We start from the raw sequence: 24,262 nt of genomic DNA, 5'->3' as shown, positions 1-24,262 counted from the left end.
ATTTTATCTAGCTATGTTAATCGGATAATGCTGAAAATTGGCATTTATCTGACAAATTTAAGTGATAGCAGCTCCGCCCCGCAACGCCCCTGTCCCACCATCCAACTTTTTTAGGTGGATAAACAGTTATCCAACTATCTTGGGGCCAGTTGGCATGGTGGGATTCTCAAACCCCAGCCTGAATTTAGCCAGGCAGACGGCGCTGAATGTAGGCCTCACAGTTCACCAGTATATGTCAAGTAACATAATAGCTGGGAAGGGAATAAACTTGGTGTACTGAAAGGTGATGCACAGTAAAGAAGAGGGATTATGAAAGGAATTATCTGTTAAGTGGATGTGTCTGTGCTTCAGATCTAAGCTTGTTTTCTGCAGTAATAAAGCCCTCTTAAATATATAAGCCCCATAAAAGCATAAACTGTTAAGGGAATTACCTTTTGGGCTCTCAGGCTAGATGTTAGCCTGTACTATGCTATTATATAATGGTATGCAGTATGCATATAGTAATATAATATTAATGAGCTGTATTATCGCAGAGCTGTAGAAGGCTTGTCTCGGGATGAAGCTGTGGCTAGGCTGAGTGTCCCGGTTATATGCGCTGTATAATAGCAATGAGTGCTGTTATGGGCACGGCTGCCGTTAAAAGGACGAGCCTACTGGTAACACAGCAAAGCTCAACTTGTGGCTCTTTTGGGTGGGGGAGGAGGTGGCGTGGCCTCTCTATGGCTATCTTGCACTGCAGAGAACCAATAGGAAGACCGTGCTTGGATGGTGGATGGTGGTATGCTCCCACACCCATCTCTCCCCCCCCCCCCCCACCATGAGAGACGGTAGTGGCGCGCTCAACCCAGCGGTAGACAACACTGAAGTGAGTCAGTGGGGCCGCCACAATAGACACAAGTAGCGCAGTTAATGCCCGTGTGCTCTTCCCTCTTAAATTTTAGGCCGGGATCGGTGTTGACACTTTGTCCACATCGTTGGCGGCAAAGCAAGGAATAAAGAGATGGAGGGGACATAGGAACGGTGAGCATTGGCTTCATGTTTATGGCGCCTGGGGTTATTGACATTCTCCGCTGGTATCTCTACTAATGACATCCTACCCCATCTCCTTGGTGATATTATTCAAGGAAATGATACCGAAAAGTGTAGCCTTCTATTCAGGTTTTGGAACACCAGAAGTAATGATAGCTTTTCATCGCAGGCTCTGAATAATTCATTGGGTTGGATTCCATATAATTTTCTGCGATACTTGGTGGAACCAGCAGAATCTCCAGCGGTAACTAATGACACCACTTCTTAAGGGAAACAAGACGGATGGATTTAAGGACCCTGAACCTTGTTCTAGGGAGAGAGAGGCTGTGCTGCTGCTGCCGCTGCCACTTTTCCTCCCCCCGGCCTGCACGAGCAGAGCATTTCTCCAAACAGCTGCTGCCGTTTCTCCAGAGTGTCAGCTGAAAAGATAATTATTCTGACCCTCCTCCTGCTAGTGGTCATGTTGTGATTAGTTCTGCATATCTAATTAACCTGTGAACTTGTGATGCCTAACTGTGAGGCACAGGACAAAAAAATTAAATGTTCTTGGTAACTTTAAAAATAATGTGTGCCTATGTGTGGATGTATACATACATATATATATATATATATATTTTTTTTTACAGTCTGAAGTTCCTACCTGCTTCCAGATGTGTTTTACTGTTTTTTTAAGATGGGTAAATTTTCAGTGCCTGCATGGCACTGTTTAAGTGCAGGCAGCTGCAGGTCAGGTCTGCCGGTGCATCCCAATCGTGAACCTCAGCCCCCTTCCTGGGCCAGTCCTGCTGTGCCGGTCCTGTACCCATGCGCAGCACTAGCAATGCCCTTCACCCCTGCCCTGTATCACCCCTTCCTTACATGACAGTTGTGCTTCTCTTACTAAAATAATTGCTCCCAGAGGCTCCTGGGAGTTGGCCAGAAGAAGCTTAAAGCAGAAATGTACTTGCTCTGATGTAGCATGTTGGGAGGATCGGGTGTAAATATTTTGGTTTGTAGAATGCAGAGGCTACCTTAGGTCTTCCTTTTACCTTCTCGGTGCTGCAGCATGGTTTCATTCCTGGAGTTGCCTTTCCTGCAGCTCTACAGGCAGGGTTTTAAATGGATTAGATCACACAATGCCACACCATCTTTAACCTTTTTTTTTTTTGTTTGTTTTTTTAAGTACAGATAGGAATGGTGGCTTGGAAAATGACTCTTAAAACCCCCGAGTACCCCAATGGCCGTGACATTATCGTCATCAGCAATGACATCACGTACCGGATCGGCTCCTTCGGGCCTCAGGAGGACCTGCTGTACCTCAGGGCCTCCGAGCTCGCCCGGTCTCTGGGGATCCCTCGCATCTACGTGGCAGCCAACAGTGGAGCAAGAATTGGGCTAGCTGAGGAGATCCGCCACATGTTCCACGTCGCGTGGGAGGAACCCTCTGATCCATACAAAGTAAGGATACTGGCCCGGTGCAAAAAAAGCAGTCTCTGGTTTGGAATTTTCCTAGGATCCCAAAAGAGAATGGCGTTCAGAGTGAATCGTGGGGGAGTGGGGTACAAGTGCTGATCTTTGTTTTATGCAGGCTGTTTTCATTATGCCTAACAAGAATTTGTGTAAAACTGTTGTATACTTTTCTAATGGGAAATAGGTTTGCCCTCTGAGAGGGCAGCTTTTGGTATATATGGGCTAAAATGAGTGCCCTGTGCATTGTTCCGGTAAAGTCCTGCCACTCTGATGTTCATTATGCTACCACATAATATGTGGCCCTCAGTGAATTCAAGTTTCTGATGCTCCATTTTGGATTCTGGGTGCTGATGTCAAAACGCTTGCTCTTTCTTCAGGGCTATAAGTACTTGTATTTAACGCCTCAAGACTATAAGAAGGTCAGTGCTCTGAACTCTGTCCATTGTGAGCATGTGGAGGATGGAGGAGAATCCAGGTAAGTGCTGGGGCAGTACTCTCCTTCTGGGGTGCTCGGTGTTGATTCTCTTATGGATGTGACTGACGCCACTCACAATCTATGAATAAAGACATAGGCACATATAGAGGCCCACGTTCTGTAAGCTGGTGAGCAGGCAAGTTATTTGGCTAAAGTCCCAGATGTTCAAAGGCACGTTGCCAATGGCACGCTCTGCTAAATATTCCCAGTAAAGTCTGAGTTATCCAGATAACTGTGAATATTGGAGACAGACGGCTAACTTAACTGCAGCCCAGAATGCCCTGGAATGCCTCCGGGTCATCCAGATAAGTTTTATCCAGCTCACTAATTAACTAGATAACTTGAAGACAGTCAGAGTATGGGAATTTTGAAAGCCTATGGTTTGTTCGACTAAGTCCCCCGACTCAGTTACCCGGAGAAAGCCTTTGAACGTTGATCTCTATTGAGCTGACTTTGTTCTTGTCATATGCCACTTTTATGATCCGGTGGTTCCCAAGACTCCACAGACAGATCTGGTTTTTACAATAACCCAAATTATGCAAACTAGCCTAGTTGTATGCAGATATACCTCTTGAAAATTTGTTGTGGGTATCCTGAAATGCAAGGCTTAGTTGGGAGTGTTCAGATCTGGATTTGGGAAGCACAGCATACTCTTGTTTGGAACCAATAAGACTACAAGCCTTGGAAATGAAAGATTTAAATGTTTTTGGGTTTTTTTGCCTAGGTATAAAATAACTGATATTATTGGTAAGGAAGAAGGAATTGGAGTGGAGAATCTCAAGGGTTCTGGAATGATAGCTGGAGAATCCTCCTTGGCCTACGAAGAGATTATCACCATCAACCTGGTAATTCAAACCTTGTTTTCTCTCTTTGGAATATGTTGCCTTGGAAGAAACTGTGAGGATATGAATTGAGAAAGTGAGCGGAAGCTTTCTGGTGTCCCTTTATGGTGGCTACTGCCCTGGGGACTCAAGTTGACATGTTTTTTTAATTAATTTGCTTATGACTAGCTTTGGAATATTTATATTTTTGATGTACTGATAGAGGTTCTTATTTGCTTTTGTTTTTAGGTTAATATTTGAAATGAGAAATCTGTATTTTAATTTTGGATCACAATGAGGTCCATTTTTAGCCGCCGTGTGGCTCGGCTAGTTAGCCACTGAATATATCCAGCTATCCTAAAGTTAGCCGGTTATGCTATGTTAACCACACTGGTTAAGCAGCTAAATCTGAATATCGGCGTTAGTCGCATAATTTATGCGGTTAACTCTGGGCCTCCCCGAAACACCTCCTGTCCGCCCCCGGTACACCTCCTCCTTATCCGACTAAATATAGCTGGGTAAGCCATTTAGATGGATAATTATTACGTTATCCATCTAAATGGCTTTTGAATATCGACCTCCAAATTTACAATTTTGCTTTTATAAATGAGGTTTGACATGGTATGTGATCTAGTTTGTCTTATTGAGTTTGTATTTTATGTTGTGGGGGTTTTTTTTACTTTATTGGTTTTTATATTGCAACTTGCCAGCTGAAGTTGGGTGTTTTTGGGAAAGGTGACTGTAGTAAATCTGAATGAACATTTAAATACTGTGCTGTCTGGCCTTAGTGAAAAGCCTGCTTGTGTGATTAGAAGGTGATGGATTTAGTCATTGATAAAATAATTTGGGGACAACTTGGGGGGGTCCTTCGTTTGAAGGAAATGACCATTTTTTTAAATTGTTTTTGCACTTCTTCCCCTCCTCCCCATTGCAAATTTCTTGTTAGCGGATGGCCATAGCCAGTGTCCTTACAGAGATGCCAATGCTCGTGGGGCCAGAGACAGCAATAGATGGAGTTAGGATGCACCTGTGTGAGCCACAGTGCACTGCAGAGGCTTAGTGGGTCCAGGCTGCTTGACTGAAAAATATACAGAGACAGAAAGAATAGAGGAAAGAGGTGTGAGAGAAACAATCTGAAAGCACAGGAGGGTTTGTCTGATTTGTCTAGAGAGAGCAGTGAGCAGTGGGTGAAGGTGGGATTAGATGCTGCATATACTGGGTCTCCATATTTCTGAGCTCTAACATGCATTGCAGGTCGATTTGTGGACGACTTCCGGCTCTGGAGAGCCGCCAGTAGGTCTTGCTTTCTCGACATCCACAGTTGTATAGTCATTGGCTGTTTGCATAGCCTTCCATCCAAGAACGGAATTAATCTTCACGTTTTCAGGACCTGTTGGTAGATCTCCAGGTCCCGTTGTCAACTCGTAGGGTGAAGAAGGGATAACCATGGGTGAATCAGGTCTCGTCTTTATCATCAGGTTACTTGCCGAGCCATTGGCATTGGGGCTTACCTGGTCAGGCTGGGCCAAAGGACCATCCAGGTGGAGAACTCCCATATCATCCTGACAGGGGCTGGGGCTCTCAACAAGGTAGGTGACTTCCCTTTCTTCAACTTGATGTTGTTTAAATATCATTCTAATTAGTGGTGGCAGCGGGGGAGGGGGAGGGATGTTAATTCTGTTTGGAAGTATTAGCATGAGAGTAATTATCCATATTATTGCTATTATGAATGCATTTATTGAGCCACAGTAATCAAATAAAATGCCTCTTGGTGCCATACGATAAATAGATGATAATACAAAGAAACTGAATGCTACAACATTACCCCTCTTAACAAAGAAACATGACAGCAGAAAAAGACTCATGGCCTATCTTGTCTGCCCATAGACCCCCAACTGCTCAGTTCTACAATCCCTACCTCTCCCTCTCCCTGTGCCTGTCCCTTGCTTTCTTGATTTTGGATACTGTCCTTGTCTCCACCAGCTCCCCTGGGAGGCTGCTCCATGCATCCACCACCCTCTCTATAAAGAAATCTATCCTTGGAGGTCGATTTAAAAGCATTGCTTGCGCAAAAATACTCACATATGCGCATATGTGGGCCGCACGCAAGCGCTGTGGATTTTAAAATTCGGAGTCAGGCCGGTGGGGAGCGATTGGGGTCTCAAGCCGTCCTCACCTGCAGGTATGGGACCTTGCCCCAGATAGACCTCATGGTCCCCCTGTCCCCCAATAGGAGCCGGGAGAACCAGGGAAAGTGCAGGAGGGAGATCCCCAGTGGTCCCCAAAAGAGCAGGCCCGACCGCCGGTGGGATCCAAGATGGCCACTGTTCCCACGGTTATAGCATCGGGAGGCTGCACGCGGGCTGCACTGCTCCGGTCTGCAGCCGGCAGAGCAGACGCGATTTTTCTTTGTTTGGCAAGTGGAGGGAGATTCCAGGGTCCCTCTCCACCCCAGGCGCAGGCCGAACACAAACCGCGACGATTCAGTCTCGTGGGAGTCACTCCACAAGCGGGGCAGGCCACCCCCCTTACTATCGCGTCCCAGAGCAGGAGAAAAAAAATTTGCAAGAAAAGGCAGAAAACCGAGATTGGCCGATGAAAGGAGCTCCGAAAAAAACACGGGGGTGGGGGGGAGTCATCCTTCTTGCTACTCCTACCTGCCTCTTCATAGACTGTGAGAATAACTTCTTTTTTTTTTTAAACAAACTTAAATACACTGCAAACAAAGCCTCACACCGGCTTCCTGCTCCTAACACAGAAGAGAGCTGTCCAGCTCAATTCAGCAGGTTAATAAAAGGAGAGGAAAGTGAGGAAAAGAGAGCCAATAAAAAAAAATCTAGCCACCTAAGTGACCTCGTAAAGGGGAGGGATCTGGAGCACCAGATGTACATCCCACGCAAACCCCGGACCGGGCGTACAAAAGGGTCGCCAACCCCCAGTCCATCCGCCTTGACCAAGCAGGGTAGAGATTCCTCACGAGGAACCCCTGCCCCTGGGAGGAAGGCTCAGAGTAACCAAAAGAAAAAAATACTGGATCAAACTGCAGGTTTATGCATCAGCCACCGTCTGCTGGAGACAGAGAAATACTGAGGAACTGCAGGTGGCATCAGTGTACATAAAGCAGTGTCGGTTTTACTTTCTCTGTCTCCGTCTGCTGGCACGGATGAATAAACCCAGGAGTCTGGACTGATCCGGGTGCGAACAGGGAACTGCTCAGGTCCACAATCCCTGCCTCTCCCTCTCCCTGTGCCTGTCCCTTGCTTTCTTGATTTCGGATACTGTCCTTGTCTCCACCAGCTCCTCTGGGAGGCTGCTCCATGCATCCACCACCCTCTCTATAAAGAAATCTATCCTTGGAGGTCGATTTTAAAGCATCGCTTGCGCAAAAATACTCACATATGCGCATATGTGGGCCGTGCGCAAGCACTGCGGATTTTAAAATGCCGCAGTGTAGGCAAAAGTATACCCATGCGCATGCCACAGATAAGGGGACAGGGCATGGGCATTCCGGGACGGGGCCAGCACTTACGCGCGTAAATCTTCGTATTTTAAAACCGGAGGCCGCAGCGGGCGTCGGCTTGAAAGCCGCATAACTGCACTGCTGCTCCTGATGGGGGAGCAAGTCTGTAGATCTTGCGTTTTAGGGCTCTCAGGACAGGGTGAGGGGTCCGGGTCACCTGGGGGCGTGCAGGAATCAGGATGAAGAACCAGAGGGGTCTGGAAGATCTCAATATTGACTGGGCAAACCGGTGGACTGATTGGAAAAACCAAGAAAGTCCTTGCGCGAGCATGTTTTTAAATCCGGTGACATACGTGTGTTAAAGCCAGCAAAGTCCTATGGGTTTCACGCAAAGTAGGTTTGCTTGAGTTATCTCTTAAAATTAGGAGCATACTTATGCGCAATAGATGTATTTTAAATCATATGTGTGCAAATGCACGCATGATTTAAAATTCCAGCCTACATGCTGATGCGTGCGTGTATAGGGGCACACGCACGCTTGTTTTCAAATTAGCCTGTCTCATTACTCCTGAGTCTACCCCCTTTCACCCTCATCTCATGATCCCTCGTTCCAGAGCCTCCTTTCCATTGAAAAAGGCTCATCTCCTGTGCATGGAAACCTTTGAGATATTTAAATGTCTCTTGTATCTCCCCCTATCTCGCCTTTCCCCTAGGGTACACATGTTTACATCTTTGTCTGTCCCCATATGCTTTAGAACAAAGACCACTGACCATTTTAGTAGCCACCCTCTGGTCCGACTCCATCCTGTTTCTATCCTTTTGAAGGTGCGGTCTCCAGAATTGTACACAGCATTCCCAAGCGAGGTCTCACCAGGGACCTACACAGGGGCAATATCACCTCCCTTTTTCTGCTGACCATGCCTCTCCCTACGCAGCCAAGCATTTTTTCTGGCTTTTACAGTTGCTTTATCCACCTGTTTGGCCACCTTAAGATCAGATTCGATCACCCCCAGATTCCACTCTTCCTTTGTGTTTAGAAGAATTTCACCCCATCTGTACTGCTCCCTTGGCTTTTTGCAGCCCAAATTCCATGTTTTAGTGTTAAGTCCTAGCTGCTGAATTCTAGAGCATTGCTCAAGTTTTGCCAAATTTCCTCCTCATGTTTTGCACACCTATCTGGGTATCTGCCTTGTTGCGGATTTTGGTATCATCTCAAACAAGACAAACCTTTTCCAATAGTCCTTCCGCAATATCGCATAGGAAAATGCTGAAAAGAACTGGTCCAAGGACTTAAGTGGCAAGGATATTTAAAACAGGGCAGTTATCCGCATAACTCAAGTTATGCCTTGTGTCAAGCATCCATTTGAATCCCTTTATCTCTAATTAGCATATTTTCTGCATTTTTCAAAGAGGCTTTAGCAAACGTTCAGCCATATTGTGTCGAGCCTCGCAGAGGCATTGTTGGGAAGCTCAACAGGAACGGATTTACTCAGACTTGAAGGCTGTATTTAAATTTAAAATTTTTGTTTAAAGATTCATGGACCAGCAATCCATAAAAATATAGAAATGATTGTAAACCAATAATTACCCGAAACAGTGAACTATTTCTTAGTAATGCTAAATAATGGCGGGGGGGGGGGGGGGAGTGTGGACTATGCAGACAGGGAAAAGAGAAATGAAACTGTAAAATCTGGAGCCACCTTGGAGTTAGTTCCCTGTACGTCCCCAGATCAGTCCAGGCTCCTGGGTTTTGCCTCCCTTCCAGCAGATGGAGACAGAGAAAGTTTTGCTGACACTGGCAAACAACCTGGTGTCTATAACATGAAGGAGTCGCCACCATTATAATCACATAGCAAACATCTTTAATTGATAAACAAAGACAATTTAAAACAATAGCTCATAATCACATATGATCAGAGTACAATGGAATTGTATGAAATGAACATATTCTAAATGTCAATCATTCATGATTCCTTAAAAACACAACTTGTGTACGTTCATACAAACACACAAAAAGCCTATCTAACTCATGCACTGCAATCAACTCATATACTCCAAGAATGCAAAGGAGCCCCCTCAATGTATATTGACCAGAAAGAACAATGTATCAATCACAATTTATTAAACATTGCATCACTGCTGGGGAAAGCAAGACAATGTTTATTACAAAAAAAATGTAAAAATCCCAAAATAATTGACAAAAGCTGAACCTAACCTGGCGTGCCACCTGCAGTCCTTCAGTATATCTCTGTCTCCAGCAGATGATGGTGGTGCAAAACCTGCAGTCTAAGAGTTCCTTTAAAAAAAATGTAAAAGGTTTAAGGAGAGAAGAGTTCCTCCCAGAAGTTTGGCAGGTCCTGGTGGGGCCATCCCTTCTGGTTCTGGAGGTGGATGAGCAGGGGGTTGGGGACTCGTTTTGGCTCGGTCCTTTTTGCCACCATCATCCGAACGTCTTCCAGGACTATGATGTCTGCAGTCTTGGTCGGCGGACGTTTGGTCTAAGTTTCTGCTAGGGGTGTAACCCGTTAAGGGGAAACTGCTTTTTAGAGAGGACTTAGAGGAGCTCGTGAAGCATCTGGCTGAGAATAAAGGACATAGGTTGCTGGAGGATAAACCGAAGGGCAGCAAAAGTTCCTTCTCCATGCGGCCTCGCTTTCGGCTGAATCAGCGGTTTCGGCAGAATTGGGCTTCGGGAGGAGCCCAGAGACAAGGCACTGAGAGGCAGAGGTTCTGGAGCCAATCCTTTTGAGGCCGAAAGCCAGCCAGAGATGGTTCTGGGAGCATCAGGATCAAGTCCACCTAATGAATTAAGGTCGGTCCACTCCTCGGTGCCGGCCATAGGGGATCGGTTGACTCTTTTCTTCTAGGAGTGGGCCAAGATCAAGTTGGACCAATGGGTCCTAAGTGTGATAAAACAAAGTTATACTTTAGAGTTTTCTCACCCGCTAAAGGATTTGTTCATGGTTCATTTGCACATATGCAAACCAAAGATGGGTAGTTCAGGAGACCATCAACTGTTTACAGATGGTGGGATCCATCATCCCCGTACCCATGGAGGAGCGAGGAACATGAAGGTACTCCATTTATTTTGTGGCCTCAAAGAAGGGAGGGACGTTCCGCCTGATCTTGGATCTGAAGAAGGTGAACATGGCTCTCAAAGTTCCTCACTTTCGGATGGAGACCTACGTTCAGTAATTGTAGTGGTGCGCAAAGGAGAGATTTGGCCTCTCTAGATTTGACCGAAGCTTACTTGCATACAGCAATCTGGCTGGATCATGAAAGATTTCTGAGGTTCATGATTCTCTGGACACATTTTCAATTTTGAGCCCTACCATTTGGTTTGGCACCAGCCCCAAGAATGTTCACTAAAGGTGATGGTTGTGGAGGCGGCGGCGGCTCTCAGGAAAGAGCCGCCGCCGCCGCCTAGTTCACCCATAATCCAACAATTGGCTTATTCGGGCAAAGTCAGGGGTCCTTTGCAGACAGGCAGTGACAGTGGTACAAAGAAACAAACTGGAAACCAATACAATACTGCAAGTAGCGACCAAGAGATGAGAAGGACCTGTAAACACCAAGAATTCTTTATTCTGCACAAACCATCTTAAAAGGCTTTTTATGATGGTTTGTGCAGTGGTACTGCAATGTTTACAGTCCCTAGGGTGGGTTGTGAATCTGTCAAAGAGTCAGCTAAGCCCTTCTCAGGTGCTGGAGTTCCTGGAGGCACATTTTGACACCAAGTTCGGGCGAGTGTTTCTCACCAAGGAACAGATCAACAAGCTGCAAAGGAGGGTTTACGACATGTTGGAGAGTGCAGTTCCCAGGGTGTGGGATTACCTGCAGGTTCTCAGCTCTATGGCTTCCACATTGAAATTGAAATTTGTTTCATGAGCAATTGCTCATATGAGACCTCTGCAGAGCTCGTTGCTTTCCCAGTGGGATCTGATGTCGGAACAGTTTCATCTACCATTGCCTCTTAAGGAAGAGGCCAGATCAAGTCTCTTACGGTGGCTTGGTCGTGACCACTTAAGTCGGGGTGTAGCCTTGGAGGTTCCGAATTTTATAGTGGTCATAACCGATGCCAGCCTCTCCAGTTGAGGGGTTGTGTACCAGAAACAGCCTGTGCAGGGCCAGTGGTCGCCGGAAGAGGCATCGTGGTCTATCAGTCTGTTACAGATGAGAGCAGTGCGCCTCACGTTGCATGCCTTTCTGCCTCTCTTACACGGACGGCCAGTAAGAATTTTATTGGACAGTGCGAGAACGGTGGCTTACAGCAACCGACGGGGTGGTACCAAGAGTCGGGTGGTGGCTGAGGAGACCCAGGAATTAATTCGCCTGGCAGAATGAAATCTGGAGATGCTGGCAGTCTCTCACAAAGCCGGGATAGACAACATTCAAACAGATTTTCTCAGTTGGCATCAGCTGGATCCTGGGGAGTGGGAGTTGGAGGAGGCGATGCAGCTTTATCCGTCGCAAGTGGGGCATCCCCTGCTTAGAATTTATGGCAACTCAAAGGAATGCCAAGGATCCATGCTTCTTCAGTTGCAGAAGGGAACATGGAGCAGAAGGAGTCAACGCCTTAGTACTCCCATGGCCACAAGGGGTTCTCCTGTTCGTTTCTAGTGGCGCTGGAGTGGCCTCAGCAGCCCTGGTTTGCAGCTTTGATCAATCTCACAGTGAGACGCACTGGCCTGCCCACCCATCTTCCCAACTTCCTGCGTCAGGGGTCCCATATTTTCAGATCACTTCTGTCTCGCAGCTTGACTTTTGAGAGGAAGCATCTGAGGTGCAAAGGATATCCTGACGATGTCATTTCCACTCTGTTGCAAGCTAGGAAGACTTCCACATCCTTGGCCTATGTAAGAGTGTGGCAAGTCTTTGAGACATGGTGCACAGAACAGGGGGGTTGAACTTACTCGAGTGTCGGTCGCGCACATTTTGACTTTCTTTCAACGGGGGTTGGTAAAGGGTTTGGCCTTTAACTCCCTCAGAGTCCAAGTGGCGGCATTGGACTGCCTTATAAGCAAGATGCAGGGAGCAGCCTTAGCTGCACATCCAAATGTGGTGCGCTTTATCCAGGGGGGAGGGAGCATTTGCAACCTCCAGTGCGGAAGTTGTGTCCCCCCTGGAGCCTTAACTTGGTTCTCAGGGGTTTGTGTACGGCTCCATTTGAACTGATCCGAAGGGCAGCTATGAAGGATCTTACCTTAAAGGTTGTTTTCTTGATGGCAATTTGTTCCACTAGGAGAATTTTGGAGCTACAGACTCTTATCAGGATTACGGATGATGGAGTCTCTTTGCATACAGTTCCTTCTTTTCTTCTGAAGCTGGTATCATCTTTTCAGTTGATGGAACTACCGGCGTTTCCAGCTCGGGACACAACTGCGCCTCATGTGAGAGAGTTAAGACTTTTGGATGTGAAACTGGCCTTGCTGCGGTATCTTATTGGATCATCTTTTTGTGCTATGGAGTGGCTCAAAGAAGGGACATAAGGCTTCAAAATCCACCATAGCACAGTGGCTGAAAGAAGCGATAGGTTCCGCGTACTTATGTCAGGGTTGCACTGTTCCTGAGTGACTGAGAGCTTAGTCTACTTGATCACAAGTGGCATCCCGGGCCGAATGTCAGCAAGTGTCACCGCAAGAGATTTGTAGGGTGGCTACTTGGAAGTCATTGCACACTTTCGCCAGACATTATCATTTGGATGTTCAGGCTTCAGATGCCATGGGCTTTAGTGAAAGTGTGCTTCGAGTGGGACTCTTGCATTCCCACCCTGTTTAGGGAAGCTTAGGTACATCCCAGGAGTCTGGACTGATCTGGGTATAAACAGGAAAGGAAAATTGGTTCTTACCTGCTAATTTTCATTCCTGTAGTACCACAGATCAGTTCAGATTCCCACCCAGTTGGGGTGAAAAGAATTGGAGAGTCCATTCAATCTGTTATTGTAAATAGACTGAAGAATGGCCAGGTTTCATTTGGTTTTCTTCTGTTAATGTTGGAAAGGATCGTTCCCATTAGGGGTTTTTCCACATCCTACTGCTCGTTTGGGGGGACATTTTATGTGGGATGTGTTTGTTTAGGTTCAGTGGTATCTTGGCTTGGGTACAGGTCAATACTGAGGTGTCAGTGAAACTTTCTCTGTCTCCATCTGCTGGCAGGGAGGCAAAACCCAGGAATCTGGACTGATCTGTGGTAAGAAAAATTAGCAGGTAAGAACCAATTTTCCTCTACCAGGTATGCAGGTACAAAAGTTTCCCACAGACCCGGTACCTCAAAATTTCTTACCTCTCCCCCCCCCCACGCATACACACATTATGCAAAGTAAAGAGCACCCAGGGGAAAACATTTTTGTAACGGCAGCCAGCAACAGCAGAGACTGTGTGGGAACTGATAAGATCTCTGAGAATTCGCAGTCAGGTAATACCAACCTTTTATTTGTTATCTGACACGGTTGTAAATTGTTACTAGAATTAAAATGACGACAGCAGTCTTTAGAGCTGCTTCCAGCCCAAAATTCCTTCTGCTCCAAAGTTTTAATCTTTTGGTGCAGGATTAGAGGCAGGAATGGCCATTAGTTACACGTCAGGTATTTTGAAAATTATAACCCAGACGTCTTAAGAGAAACCGCTTCCCCGACCCCCACCCACGTAGCGTCGTCTGACTGGTTTGGACATCTAAGAGATACCCCCCTCCCCCAGATACATGGCCGGGGATGGCTTGCAGATTCTCTGGATGTGTGAGCGAAAACCGAGAGCAGCAGGTTTTTAGGTGTTGCATGTCCGCACAAGCTGAGTGCAGACCCTCAGGCTGTGCGAAGATGCTAGTCCTTCTGCGCGCTGTCTTAAAGTTTTTTGATTTGGGTAGACGAGTATTCGTAAGCCATGGGAGGAAAAGCAAATAATTCTTTGCATACCCACCCGAATACATTTTATTTCAATGACTCTGTGGAAGGTTTCAGCTGATGAGCTGTAATGTTAGCATTTGAAGAAAAAAAAATGCTTTTATTATTTTAATACATTCTTGCACTCTGCAGTACCTGGCTTGGCTCCCTTTATCTTACAACTTAAAACAACGCCGCATACTGTGACACAGCCCCTCTCTTTGTACAATCAATTTTTCCGTGAAGGAGCTGAAACTAATGCCACTGCTTGAGCCCTTCCCTTGCAACACTGGATTGTGTAAACCTGGAGTTCACGGTGTGGCCTGTTAATTTGTGTATGCTGCGCCCACTGGCACGCTTACTGTTGAGAGATCAGTTATTGTTTGGAATACAATCTAAGTGAAGTCTAGGATGGAGGGATAGCGACAAGGAGGTACGAGGAGAGAAAGAGAGGTGGAGAGGAAGTGAGTGACAGGGAGAGGTGGAGGGACAGGGCTATCAAGAGGAGGAAAAGAAACTGGTTTCTAGCTGCAGAGAGCGAGCGGTGCTGGGAGCTATCCCCTTCTGCTGCCGTCCTCTCTCTGCCTGTGTCACTGCTCTTTAAGTAGAGAGTCGCATCGCTGTAAGAGGTCCGATCTCATGCAGATTCATTAAGGATGTCCTAGCAGCCCCTTCTCCCGAGCAGGTGTGAAATATTGTTTAGGAGATTCAATTTTCTCTCACAGCTCCACTACCTTAATTATCAGAGCAAGGTTTTGTGTGTGAGTGGAGGGAAGGGGGGAAGTATGTGTGTATGAGGAGAAGCGGTGCATGTATGTTTTGACATGTGAGGAGGCGAGTGTTTCTAGGAACAGTAGAGTTACTATATGTGCTTGCCTTGTGGAGATGTGTGTTTGTAGGAACAGTAGAATATGTACGTGCTTGGTGTGTGAGGAGACGTGTATTTGTATGAGCAGAGTGTGTAACCGTATGTGCTTGGTGTGTGAGGAGACGTGTGTTTGTATGAGCAGCGTGTGTAACCGTATGTGCTTGGTGTGTGAGGAGACGTGTGTTTGTATGAGCAGTAGAGTAACCGTATGTGCTTGGTGTGTGAGGAGACTTGTGTTTGTATGAACAGGAGAGTAACCGTATGTGCTTGGCGTGTGAGGAGACGTGTGTTTGTATGAACAGGAGAGTAACCGTATGTGCTTGGTGTGTGAGGAGACGTGTGTTTGTATGAGCAGAGTGTGTAACCGTATGTGCTTGGTGTGTGAGGAGACGTGTGTTTGTATGAGCAGAGTGTGTAACCGTATGTGCTTGGTGTGTGAGGAGACGTGTGTTTGTATGAACAGGAGAGTAACTGTTTGTGCTTTTTTTGACCCGGCCGTTTCTTCCTTCTCCTTAGGGCAGTTGGCAACATGGTTGTGATCTGGCACCTTGAACCTTCATTTACAATGACCGAGGGGGGGGATGGATTATTTTACACCTCCCCTCCCATCCCCAAGTTTGCCAGTTAGTGCAGCGCCCATCCTTGGCTAGGGGTCCGTGCACCAGAGTTCCACCCTGCAGTTCTAAGCTCAGCCACTAAGTGTCTCTGTTGTACGATGACTGGGACACCCTCCCCACTTCCCCCCACCCCTCGAGGGGCTGTGAATGCTACCTCTGCAGCATCCCTGGCCGAGCCGGAGAGCTGAAGACCTGGCCCTGGAAACAAAACCCAGACCTTTCCTCATGGAAGTGCAGAGCCCTTGCCACGGGTACATCAGGGAGAGTGTGACTTCACATGTACGACAGCATTTTTGTGTCCGTTTGTGTGTTTTAGGTCCTGTGTGTCCGTGTGTCATTACACAGTTGTGTGCAGAGTGAAGGCAGTGGAAGGAAAGGTTAAGGAGTACAGAGAGGTAGCACGCAGGGGTCCTCCTGCCTCGTCCTTCCACTGAGGCAGCAGTAAAGGGAGAAAGGGGGGGAAGGGGAAGGGAGGGACAGCTATTTGATTTTTCCCTCCTTTGTGCCGATTCCGTTGACCCCCCCTTGAAATTTGAAAGAGTGGTAATGATGGTCTCCTGACTGCATCAAAGTATCAGCGCATCCAGAGCCAGGAGGCAGGAAATGCAAATGACAAAGTGAAAGCAGATGGAGTGTGCACGATCACCAGACGCCCGGTGAATTTTAAAAGGTGCCCCTCCCCACGGGGAGGGGAAAGCCGCACTGGAAGAAACACGTTATCCCTGCAATATATTTTTTTTTGTTCTTGCCGCTTACTCCTGACAATATTTTCTTCACACTTGAGTGAGCGCCCGCTCCGTCTCTCTCCCCCCTCGCGCACAGCGCAGGTCATGTCGCCGCAGCTCCCTTGGAAATAATAGGATATAAACCACGAGGTTGTTATTTGCATAGAAATAGCGCGCAGCCCCAGGCAGCCAGAGAGAAGGACACCAGGATCGTTTGTCTACAATTTTAATGAAAACTTTTGCTGAGGCTGGCTTTTTTTTTTTTCTAACTTTTCTCCGCCCTCCTCCCCTCTGTCATCGGCTTGACACGGTGCACTGTGAAATGCATTGTGCCAGGCTGCGGCGGAGTAGCGTTGGCACGCGGGCCCATGTGCCTTTCCACTTGGGGTTCACGTTAATAGAAGCTGCACGAAGCAGGCTTGCATTTGTTTAATTTGATGCGCTGAATCCGTGGTGCAAGAAAGTCAGGTGATGCTGACTCCGTATATAGTACTTCTCCCAGCCCATACCTGCAGAGGTGCGGCTTCCCTCCTGTTGTGCATCTGTACGTCATCCTTCCCAGAACTCAGTGGCTGTGCCATTGCATCCCATCAGAAATCAGCTAGCAACATTTTATTTTTATTTATTTATTTTTTTAATGGTAATCTTTCAAAACAAATACCTCCAGTTTGATTAAGAACATGACGAGATCCATCCAGCCCAGCGTTCTGTCTCCACCAGAGATAGTTAGAACATAAGAAGAACATAAGAACATGCCATACTGGGTCAGACCAAGGGTCCATCAAGCCCAGCATCCTGTTTCCAACAGTGGCCAATCCAGGCCATAAGAACCTGGCAAGTACCCAAAAACTAAGTCTATTCCATGTAACCATTGCTAATGGCAGTGGCTATTCTCTAAGTGAACGTAATAGCAGGTAATGGACTTCTCCTCCAAGAAGAGTTCAGGTCGCGAGCACTGGCAGAGCCCATAAAGTAGATCTGATTCCTGTTACTCAGTCCCAGGGATAAGTGCTGGCTTTTCCTAGTCTTCCTGGCTAACGATGTGTTACGGACTTTTCCTCCAGGAACTTGTTCAAACCTCTTTTAAACCCCGCTCTGGTACTCACCTTGACCACATCCTCTGCCAAGAGAGTCCTCAGCTTGATAGTGCACTGAGCGAAAAAGTACTTTCTAAGCTTCTGACTCTAAGCAAGTCCTGTGACGGCAGTGACACAAATGAGGAACAAGAAACGCTGTAATTATGAGTACAGGATGGCAGCATTTCTGAAGGGCCACTGAAGCACTGGAAGCAGCGGGAAGAGGGGTGCAGCAGTCTGAGAGTGCTCAGGGATCTGCAGGAGACACAGCTGGAGGAGAGGCTTGATTGCCTCAGAAAGTAGCACTAGTGGTAGCTTTCTTGAATCTGCCGCTGGAATCTTTCGACCATGGTTGCTTCAGACTCTTGTTTGATTAAACTCCAAGGAACGCCCCTTGGCTTGGAAGCCAAAGTATACTCCTGAATAAACTTGAACCGCTGAGAGAGAGAGAGGGGGGCTTGTTCTTGTAAATCCCCTTCTTGTGAGGCCAGGAAATGTTGCATCACCCTCAGCGATCTCGAGCAGTTCTGCCACCTCACTCAAATGTGAGGAAGAACAGATTTATCTCCAGCTGCAAAATGGGGCTGGAGGTGGAAGGCCAGCCATGCAGGAAAGCATTTCCCTCGCTTGCCAGGGCTGTGAGCTGTGGCCACAGATAAGCCTGTTCGTGTCTTCGTGCTACTGCTTTTTGTGGGAAACTGAAATCTCACCCCCAAACACAGACCACTCCTTATTTTGAAAATGCTGGTAGTGGTTGTCCTACCTAGAGAGAGGCTGGAACCTCACATGCAGGCACAGAGCTGCTCTTCAGTTGTCCGTGCTGTATTCACACTTTATATTTATCAGAGTGACACTTATATAGAGCTCTGATGAAGATCTGCTCTTCGGCTGTCTGTGCTGTATTCATGCTTTACATGTATCAGTGTGATGCCTGCATGGGGCTCTGTTGAAAATGTGTTCTTCAGCTCTCCGTGCTGTATTCTTGCTTTACACTTACGTCTGCAATGCCTGCATGGGGTTTCTGATCAGAACCATCACAGCAGTGCCCCCTGATTTACTTAAATTCATAATGATGACAGTAGCTGGGTAGGAGGAGCAATCAAAACCTTGGTATGGGCTGTTGGCTCGGTGGCTTAGGAAGGTGTGGAGAAATGGGTTAGATTCTGCCGGGGCCAGAGATGGTGTGGAGGCAGCGTTCATGGCCCCCAGTCCCTGCTGGTGGGGGAGTGGGGGTCATCGTGAAGCAATGGTTGAATTTAGAGCCCACAGTTTCAGAGGTCCGGAAGGAGCTCTGATTCATTACCCCCAGTCCAGGATTGCCACTGCAATGACCAAAGTAGGTTGGGAGGGGATATGAAACACGGGGAAGGATCCTCAGGTAGGTGCGACTGAAGATTTATAGCGCCAGATCCCAGGCCTGGTTGTGACTGAGCTTGCTGTAGAAAGAAGCAGGAGGAACTCTGTTGGGTGCTAAATCCCTTGTAACACTTTTCTACACTAATATCTCTTCAGAAATTAAATTAGATAGAACAATGAAGGAGAATCGTGAAGAGGATTGTTTTCATTTTAACAGGTGACTGAACTGTGGTGGCGGGGGGTGAGAGAGGTTTACTGGTCCCCGTGTCTTTAGACTTGGAAGCTCATTGCAAGGATAACAGAGGCTGAATTAGCACAAGTTTGAAACTTTTGAGCAGTGGCGTTGACCCTGGATAACATAGGAAACTGAATGGGATCTTCTCTCTCACCCCTCCCCCACCCCCTTCTCTTATCCTTTTCCCTCCCTCCCGCCATGCTGGATGCATCAGCAGCACTCCCTTTAGGAAAGCTCAGGGAGGTGACTGTATAATCCTTCTCTGTCTGACACAAGGCTGATCCCAGAGCGGCGTGGGCTGGAGTTTATTTCATGCCTTCGCGGGGGGTAAGCGTGCCGTGGTAGAGGCTGTTGATAGTGGTATGGGTTAAGCAGAGTGGTCATCAATCGGTGAGAAGGTAAAGTGGAAAGAGACCCGGAGGGTGGGGAGAATGAGGAGAAGGGTGCAGTGCCCACCCATGTGTGTGGAGATTGAAGCAGGGGATGTCCAGCCCCCTACCCTCTCCCGCTGCCTCCCTCGCCTATAGCTTGGAGTAGCTCCCTTGGCATGAAAGAACGTAACCTGAGCACCTCCATGCACCTCCGGGAAGAACCCTGCCACATTAACAAAAGTAACTCTGTTCTGCACCATCCTGGAAAGAATTGTAGTGTGCTTTTTTTTTTATTCTTTCTTTGCATTTGGAAAACAAAGAGCTTGTGGGTTTAAATGTTTCTGACTGAAATGGGCGTCTCAGTGATGCTGTTAGTGAGAGTGTAGTGACGGCGATGCCATTTTGGTGGAAACCGATGGCTCAAGACGCGCACGTCGGTGGTGTCTGTATGTTTTGCCATGAGGTACTGGAAGGGGGTGGGATGGGAGCACGTGGGGTGGGCGATGTGGCTGGGCTCCACATCTCCTTTTGGCTGAATGAAGCTTACGAGTTTTTTGAAAACTTTTTGTGGAGGGATCAAAACATATCGAGGTTCGATTTTTTACAGAAGGTGGGGGTGGGGGGAGGGGAGAGAGAAGAAATGGAAAAAGAGAGACAGGAAAAAATGCACAAGGCAGCGGTGTCCATGACTGTTGCAGGCCACTGCATCAGGGGATAGGAAAGAGGGTGGGGCTGTGTGGAGTTTGGATCAAGTAGTTACTGCAGGCCACCATTCATTAGATGGGCCCAGGAGGGTCTTCATTGACGCTTTTCAGTATTTTTAAATACCATGAGCAATTGCAAAGTCCCAGGAGCCACACTGGTGCTGGCGTAAACTGGATTCTTTGCGGGTAATGGTTCCTTTGTATTGGCCCGATGTAAAGATGCACATCTGAAGAAGGGGGGGTCCAAGTGGACTTCAGAACTCTTGCACTGCATCCTCTCTCTGTTGATTCAACAGAAGATGTTGCAACCCATGGACCTGCAAGAGAAAGAGAGCTCATAACTGTGCACAGGATGAAGCCAAGCTGAGGTGGAGAGTAGTGGGGTTCCCCTTCCTGCCCAGTGGTAATTAATGTCCGTCTCTGTTTCTTGGTGTCTTGGGAAGGTCCTTGGGCGAGAAGTGTACACCTCAAACAACCAGCTGGGAGGAATCCAGATCATGCACAACAACGGGGTGACGCACAGCACGGTCCACGACGACTTTGAAGGGGTGTACACCATCCTGCACTGGCTGTCCTACATGCCAAAGGTCAGTTCTCGCACCAGCTTCTCTGCCCGGGCTCCTGGCTGGGCAGGGTCGTTGGCAATGAAGCATTAAAGGAAGAATTAGAAAATATTTGAGAGAGCGCTTCTCAAATCTGTCCTGGGGACGGGACACCCCCCCCAGTCAGTCAGATTTTCAGGATACCCGCAAATGCCGTGCATGGGAAACATTTGCACATAGTCGGTCTCTAGTACAGATAAATCTGTCTCTTGCCTTTCTTCTCACATATTAACCCGACTGGCTGTGAGGGTCATGAGGACAGGTTTGGGAACTGCTTATTTCAAAGTCAACTTTGACGTTCTTCCTGCTGGGAGTGAACTGATTCAGGAGCCAGCTGTCAATACCCTCCTCTCAGTCTCAAAGAAGGCAAAAGCTTGCAGTAGAGCATCCTCTCCCAGAGGTTTCCTCTATTTCCTGAAGGGTCTTAGCTCTATCAACATTGGCTTCCACTTTTCTAGTTTTTGCCTTATTAAGACCCCTCTGCAAATGAAAATTTGCTATCTGATGGGCTGACATGAAAGCTCTTCTTGATATCCCCCCAACATGGAGTTACAAGTTATAGCAGATTATTGTAATAGCCCCATTTTAAATATAGCATCCCCCCTCATAGACCCTGTTAATTATTACGCCCTGTTGCTTAGTTTCTCTCCTCCCCAGTTCCAAATCAGTTTGACTGTAATGCCATTGTTGCTGCATTTATGTTCTATGGAAACCGATGTGATGTTATTAACGAATTTCGGGATATAAGAAACGTTAAATAAAAAAAAATAAATTTTAAAAATGGATAAATACATCTTCTGCAGCCCCCATGACACCCCCCACCCACCCGTCACATCTGGTACACAAGCAAGAGGCAAAGTGCTGAATGCTGGGGAAACGCTAATCAAGGAACAGTTCCTTTTAGGTATTTCTGTGTCTTTTTTTTTTTAAAGTGCATTTCCAGTCCGGTCCCTATTCTGGCTGCCAAGGACCCCATCGACAGAGTCATCGAGTTTGTCCCTACCAAGGCCCCTTACGACCCTCGCTGGATGCTGGCAGGACGCCCTCACCCAAGTATGTACAGCAGCAGATCTTCATACACTCTAATGCTTTGCTTGCTTTTATTTTTGTGCTGGCTTCTAGGTTCAGACCCCCGACTCTGGTGCTCTGGGCTGCTAAATGGGAGTCCTAGCCTTTAGATTTAGTCGGGGGGGGAGGGGATGGGGAGCACGGTTCTTGTTTCCTTGGCTAAGCAGGGCCAAACCAGGCCTGACAGTCTAAGCCCGTCCCGTCGTGTCACGTCGGCTGCACGGGCTTCTCATCTTGCCATTCTTAGAGAAATGGGAAAAAGTCCATCTTTACTATCTGACAAATCTGGGACTGGCTTAGCTTGTAGGTCTTGAAGTTATAGTCGCAGCTTTAAAATGCCTCCCCTTGCAGTTCCTCCGTTGGAGCATGACAAAACCCTCCTGTCGCACCAGCAGTCAGCCCCCCCCCGTCTGGCTTGGTGACTCAGTGCCACAGATTCATGAGTGAGTGACCTCCGTCACCTGGCGTGTACTGCCACATGTGGGCACGGACCCCAAAAAGGAAGGCTGGTTTAGAAGAGCCAGTCGGGGTAATTATTATTTTTTTAAATATATTTTTTCCCCTTGTGAAACATAATATTCATAGGCTGAAGGAGAGTGCTTGTATGTAGAATAACTGGACTGATCGGAGATGAAGCCATTGCAGCTCATCTTCAGGGGGGGGGTACATAAGTGACCCTCACTGAGTCGCCAACCAAATTATCATTAGCCTTTGTCTTATTAATGAGCTCCAGGCACCGAAGTACAATTTCTAATAAACTTCATTTTCTGACAGGGATAGTTGAGAAGAGGGGTGGGGAGGGAGAGAGAAGGGAGAAGTTGGCTAATATTTTTTCGTCATCTCCCCAGCCATTCATCCTGCTATCCTAAGTGCCAGCGCGCTCTTCCCCCACCCCCCGCCACCAGCCTCCAAGTGACTCTGGATTTTAATTTAGTGGAGGCGTTAAGGGGAAGCAGATGATTGTGGGTGATAAGTTGGAGCAGGTATCTCCTGGGTGAAAAGTTAAAGCCATTTGTTAGGCGAGATAGCGGCGTGATATTCTTCAAAGCAGCGCCCCGATGCTGAGCTGGAATCTAAAGCATCAGCCTGGGCTGGCGATGGAGAGATAGTCTGGAATAGATGGTTGCAGGGGGGCCAGGAAAGCAAGGCACAATTACAGGCCTGGGTGTGATAAAGCGCTCGGCAGCCTGCTGGAAGCCAGCAAAGGTTAGCTGGCTTGGGTCCCTGCTTCTAATTGGTTTTGGACCGATGTTTTCGGAGGCACGGAAGTCCTTGTTCACCTTTAAAAGATTTACCAAAAAAAAAAAAAAAGCCATGTGCAGAGGGAGTGGGGGAGGGCTGGAGAGGGAAAGGGAGAGTGCAAAGTTTAGCGGTTTACAGACTTCCAACAGGGGCTTGAATGAAAAGTGGATGGGCCTCTACCTTCCCTCACAGAATGTGCCAGGGCCCTCTTCTGCCAACGGACGATACCAGTGGGGTCTGGGAAACTGCTAAGCATGGGGGTAACCCACACAGAGCAGCAGTTACTGCTCTTAACAGAAGGCGTGGGATTATTATCCTTAACCAATAAAGCCTTGATGCTTTTGATGGTAGGGGCTGGGGGGTGGGGGAGGGCCCTGACTTTTCCGGTCTGGGGTACTGATATGCAGACATGAGGGGAAAAGCACAGGACTGCTTCTAAGGCCAGGCCCATAAGCAAAGCACATCAAGCACCAGTGTCTGAATTTTCAAGAAGGCTCATCACCCAGTAAAAATATTGTTGGCGGTAAAAAGTTTTATTGGTTATCATATGGCTTGGAAATAACTGCATAGAGCGGCAGTTACTACCCTTAAAAGAAGCATGGGGGGTAAACCTACATGGCACAGCAGATACTACCATAGGAAGCTGGCTGGGCAGACTGGATGGACTGCCATCATTACTATGTTATTATGTAATAATTTCACAGACTTATTGAATTCATTTTTGACACAGCAGTTTCCTTCTGTTCCTTTGGGCTTGCACCTTAATTGGAGCCGGCCTCTATTGGGCCTACAGCGATGTGAGCCTTTGTGCACAGTTACCCGGTTATTTGGCCTATCTTTATATCCTTCCCTAATCCAGCTATTACCACGACAGCTCTGGGCAGTGACGGCACAATCCCTCTGGAACCCGGCACACGTGCACCCCACGTTCAGCCAGTAGGTGTCGCCGCTGAGCAGTGAGGTTGGGGGGACAACTACCAGCCCTGGCCAGCCTGGGGAATGGAAGCTGGGCCTGGGTTTGCTGTAGGAAGCCAAGGGGCCAGCCCCGATACCCTCCGTAATTAACAAGCGGGATTATCGGTGTACGCAAGACACGCAACGTAAGGTAAATCACCTGGTTGCAAGGTTCCTGCCTGCAAGAGCTTATAATACGTGTCTGAGCACAGGAATTTTAAGAGGCTTTTCTTTCTTAAGGAATTGCACAGGGTATGGGATGCAGGTACAAGATCAGCGTTTAGCATCATTTACCTGTCTGTCGGTCTTCGCATTGCACATGTGTCCTCACTG

General features: G+C 47.5%; 1 protein-coding gene across 4 annotated transcripts in view; it reads left to right on the top strand.

The window, feature by feature from the left end:
* The window catches only part of ACACA (acetyl-CoA carboxylase alpha), a 210,694-nt gene that overhangs the window by 132,410 nt on the left and 54,022 nt on the right, over positions 1-24,262 (top strand). For all 4 annotated transcript variants that reach the window (XM_029611735.1, XM_029611732.1, XM_029611734.1 and 1 more), the window contains 6 exons: positions 2,197-2,466; positions 2,856-2,953; positions 3,678-3,798; positions 5,253-5,363; positions 20,507-20,650; positions 21,598-21,718. In XM_029611735.1, the coding sequence (XP_029467595.1) occupies positions 2,197-2,466; positions 2,856-2,953; positions 3,678-3,798; positions 5,253-5,363; positions 20,507-20,650; positions 21,598-21,718 (865 nt within the window). The remainder of the gene's footprint in view (positions 1-2,196; positions 2,467-2,855; positions 2,954-3,677; positions 3,799-5,252; positions 5,364-20,506; positions 20,651-21,597; positions 21,719-24,262) is intronic.

This window comes from Rhinatrema bivittatum, chromosome 8 (assembly GCF_901001135.1).
Source record: "Rhinatrema bivittatum chromosome 8, aRhiBiv1.1, whole genome shotgun sequence".
Lineage (NCBI taxonomy): Eukaryota > Metazoa > Chordata > Amphibia > Gymnophiona > Rhinatrematidae > Rhinatrema > Rhinatrema bivittatum.
The sequence above is the reverse complement of the archived record's forward strand: the minus strand, read 5'-3'. Positions and strand labels throughout refer to the sequence as shown.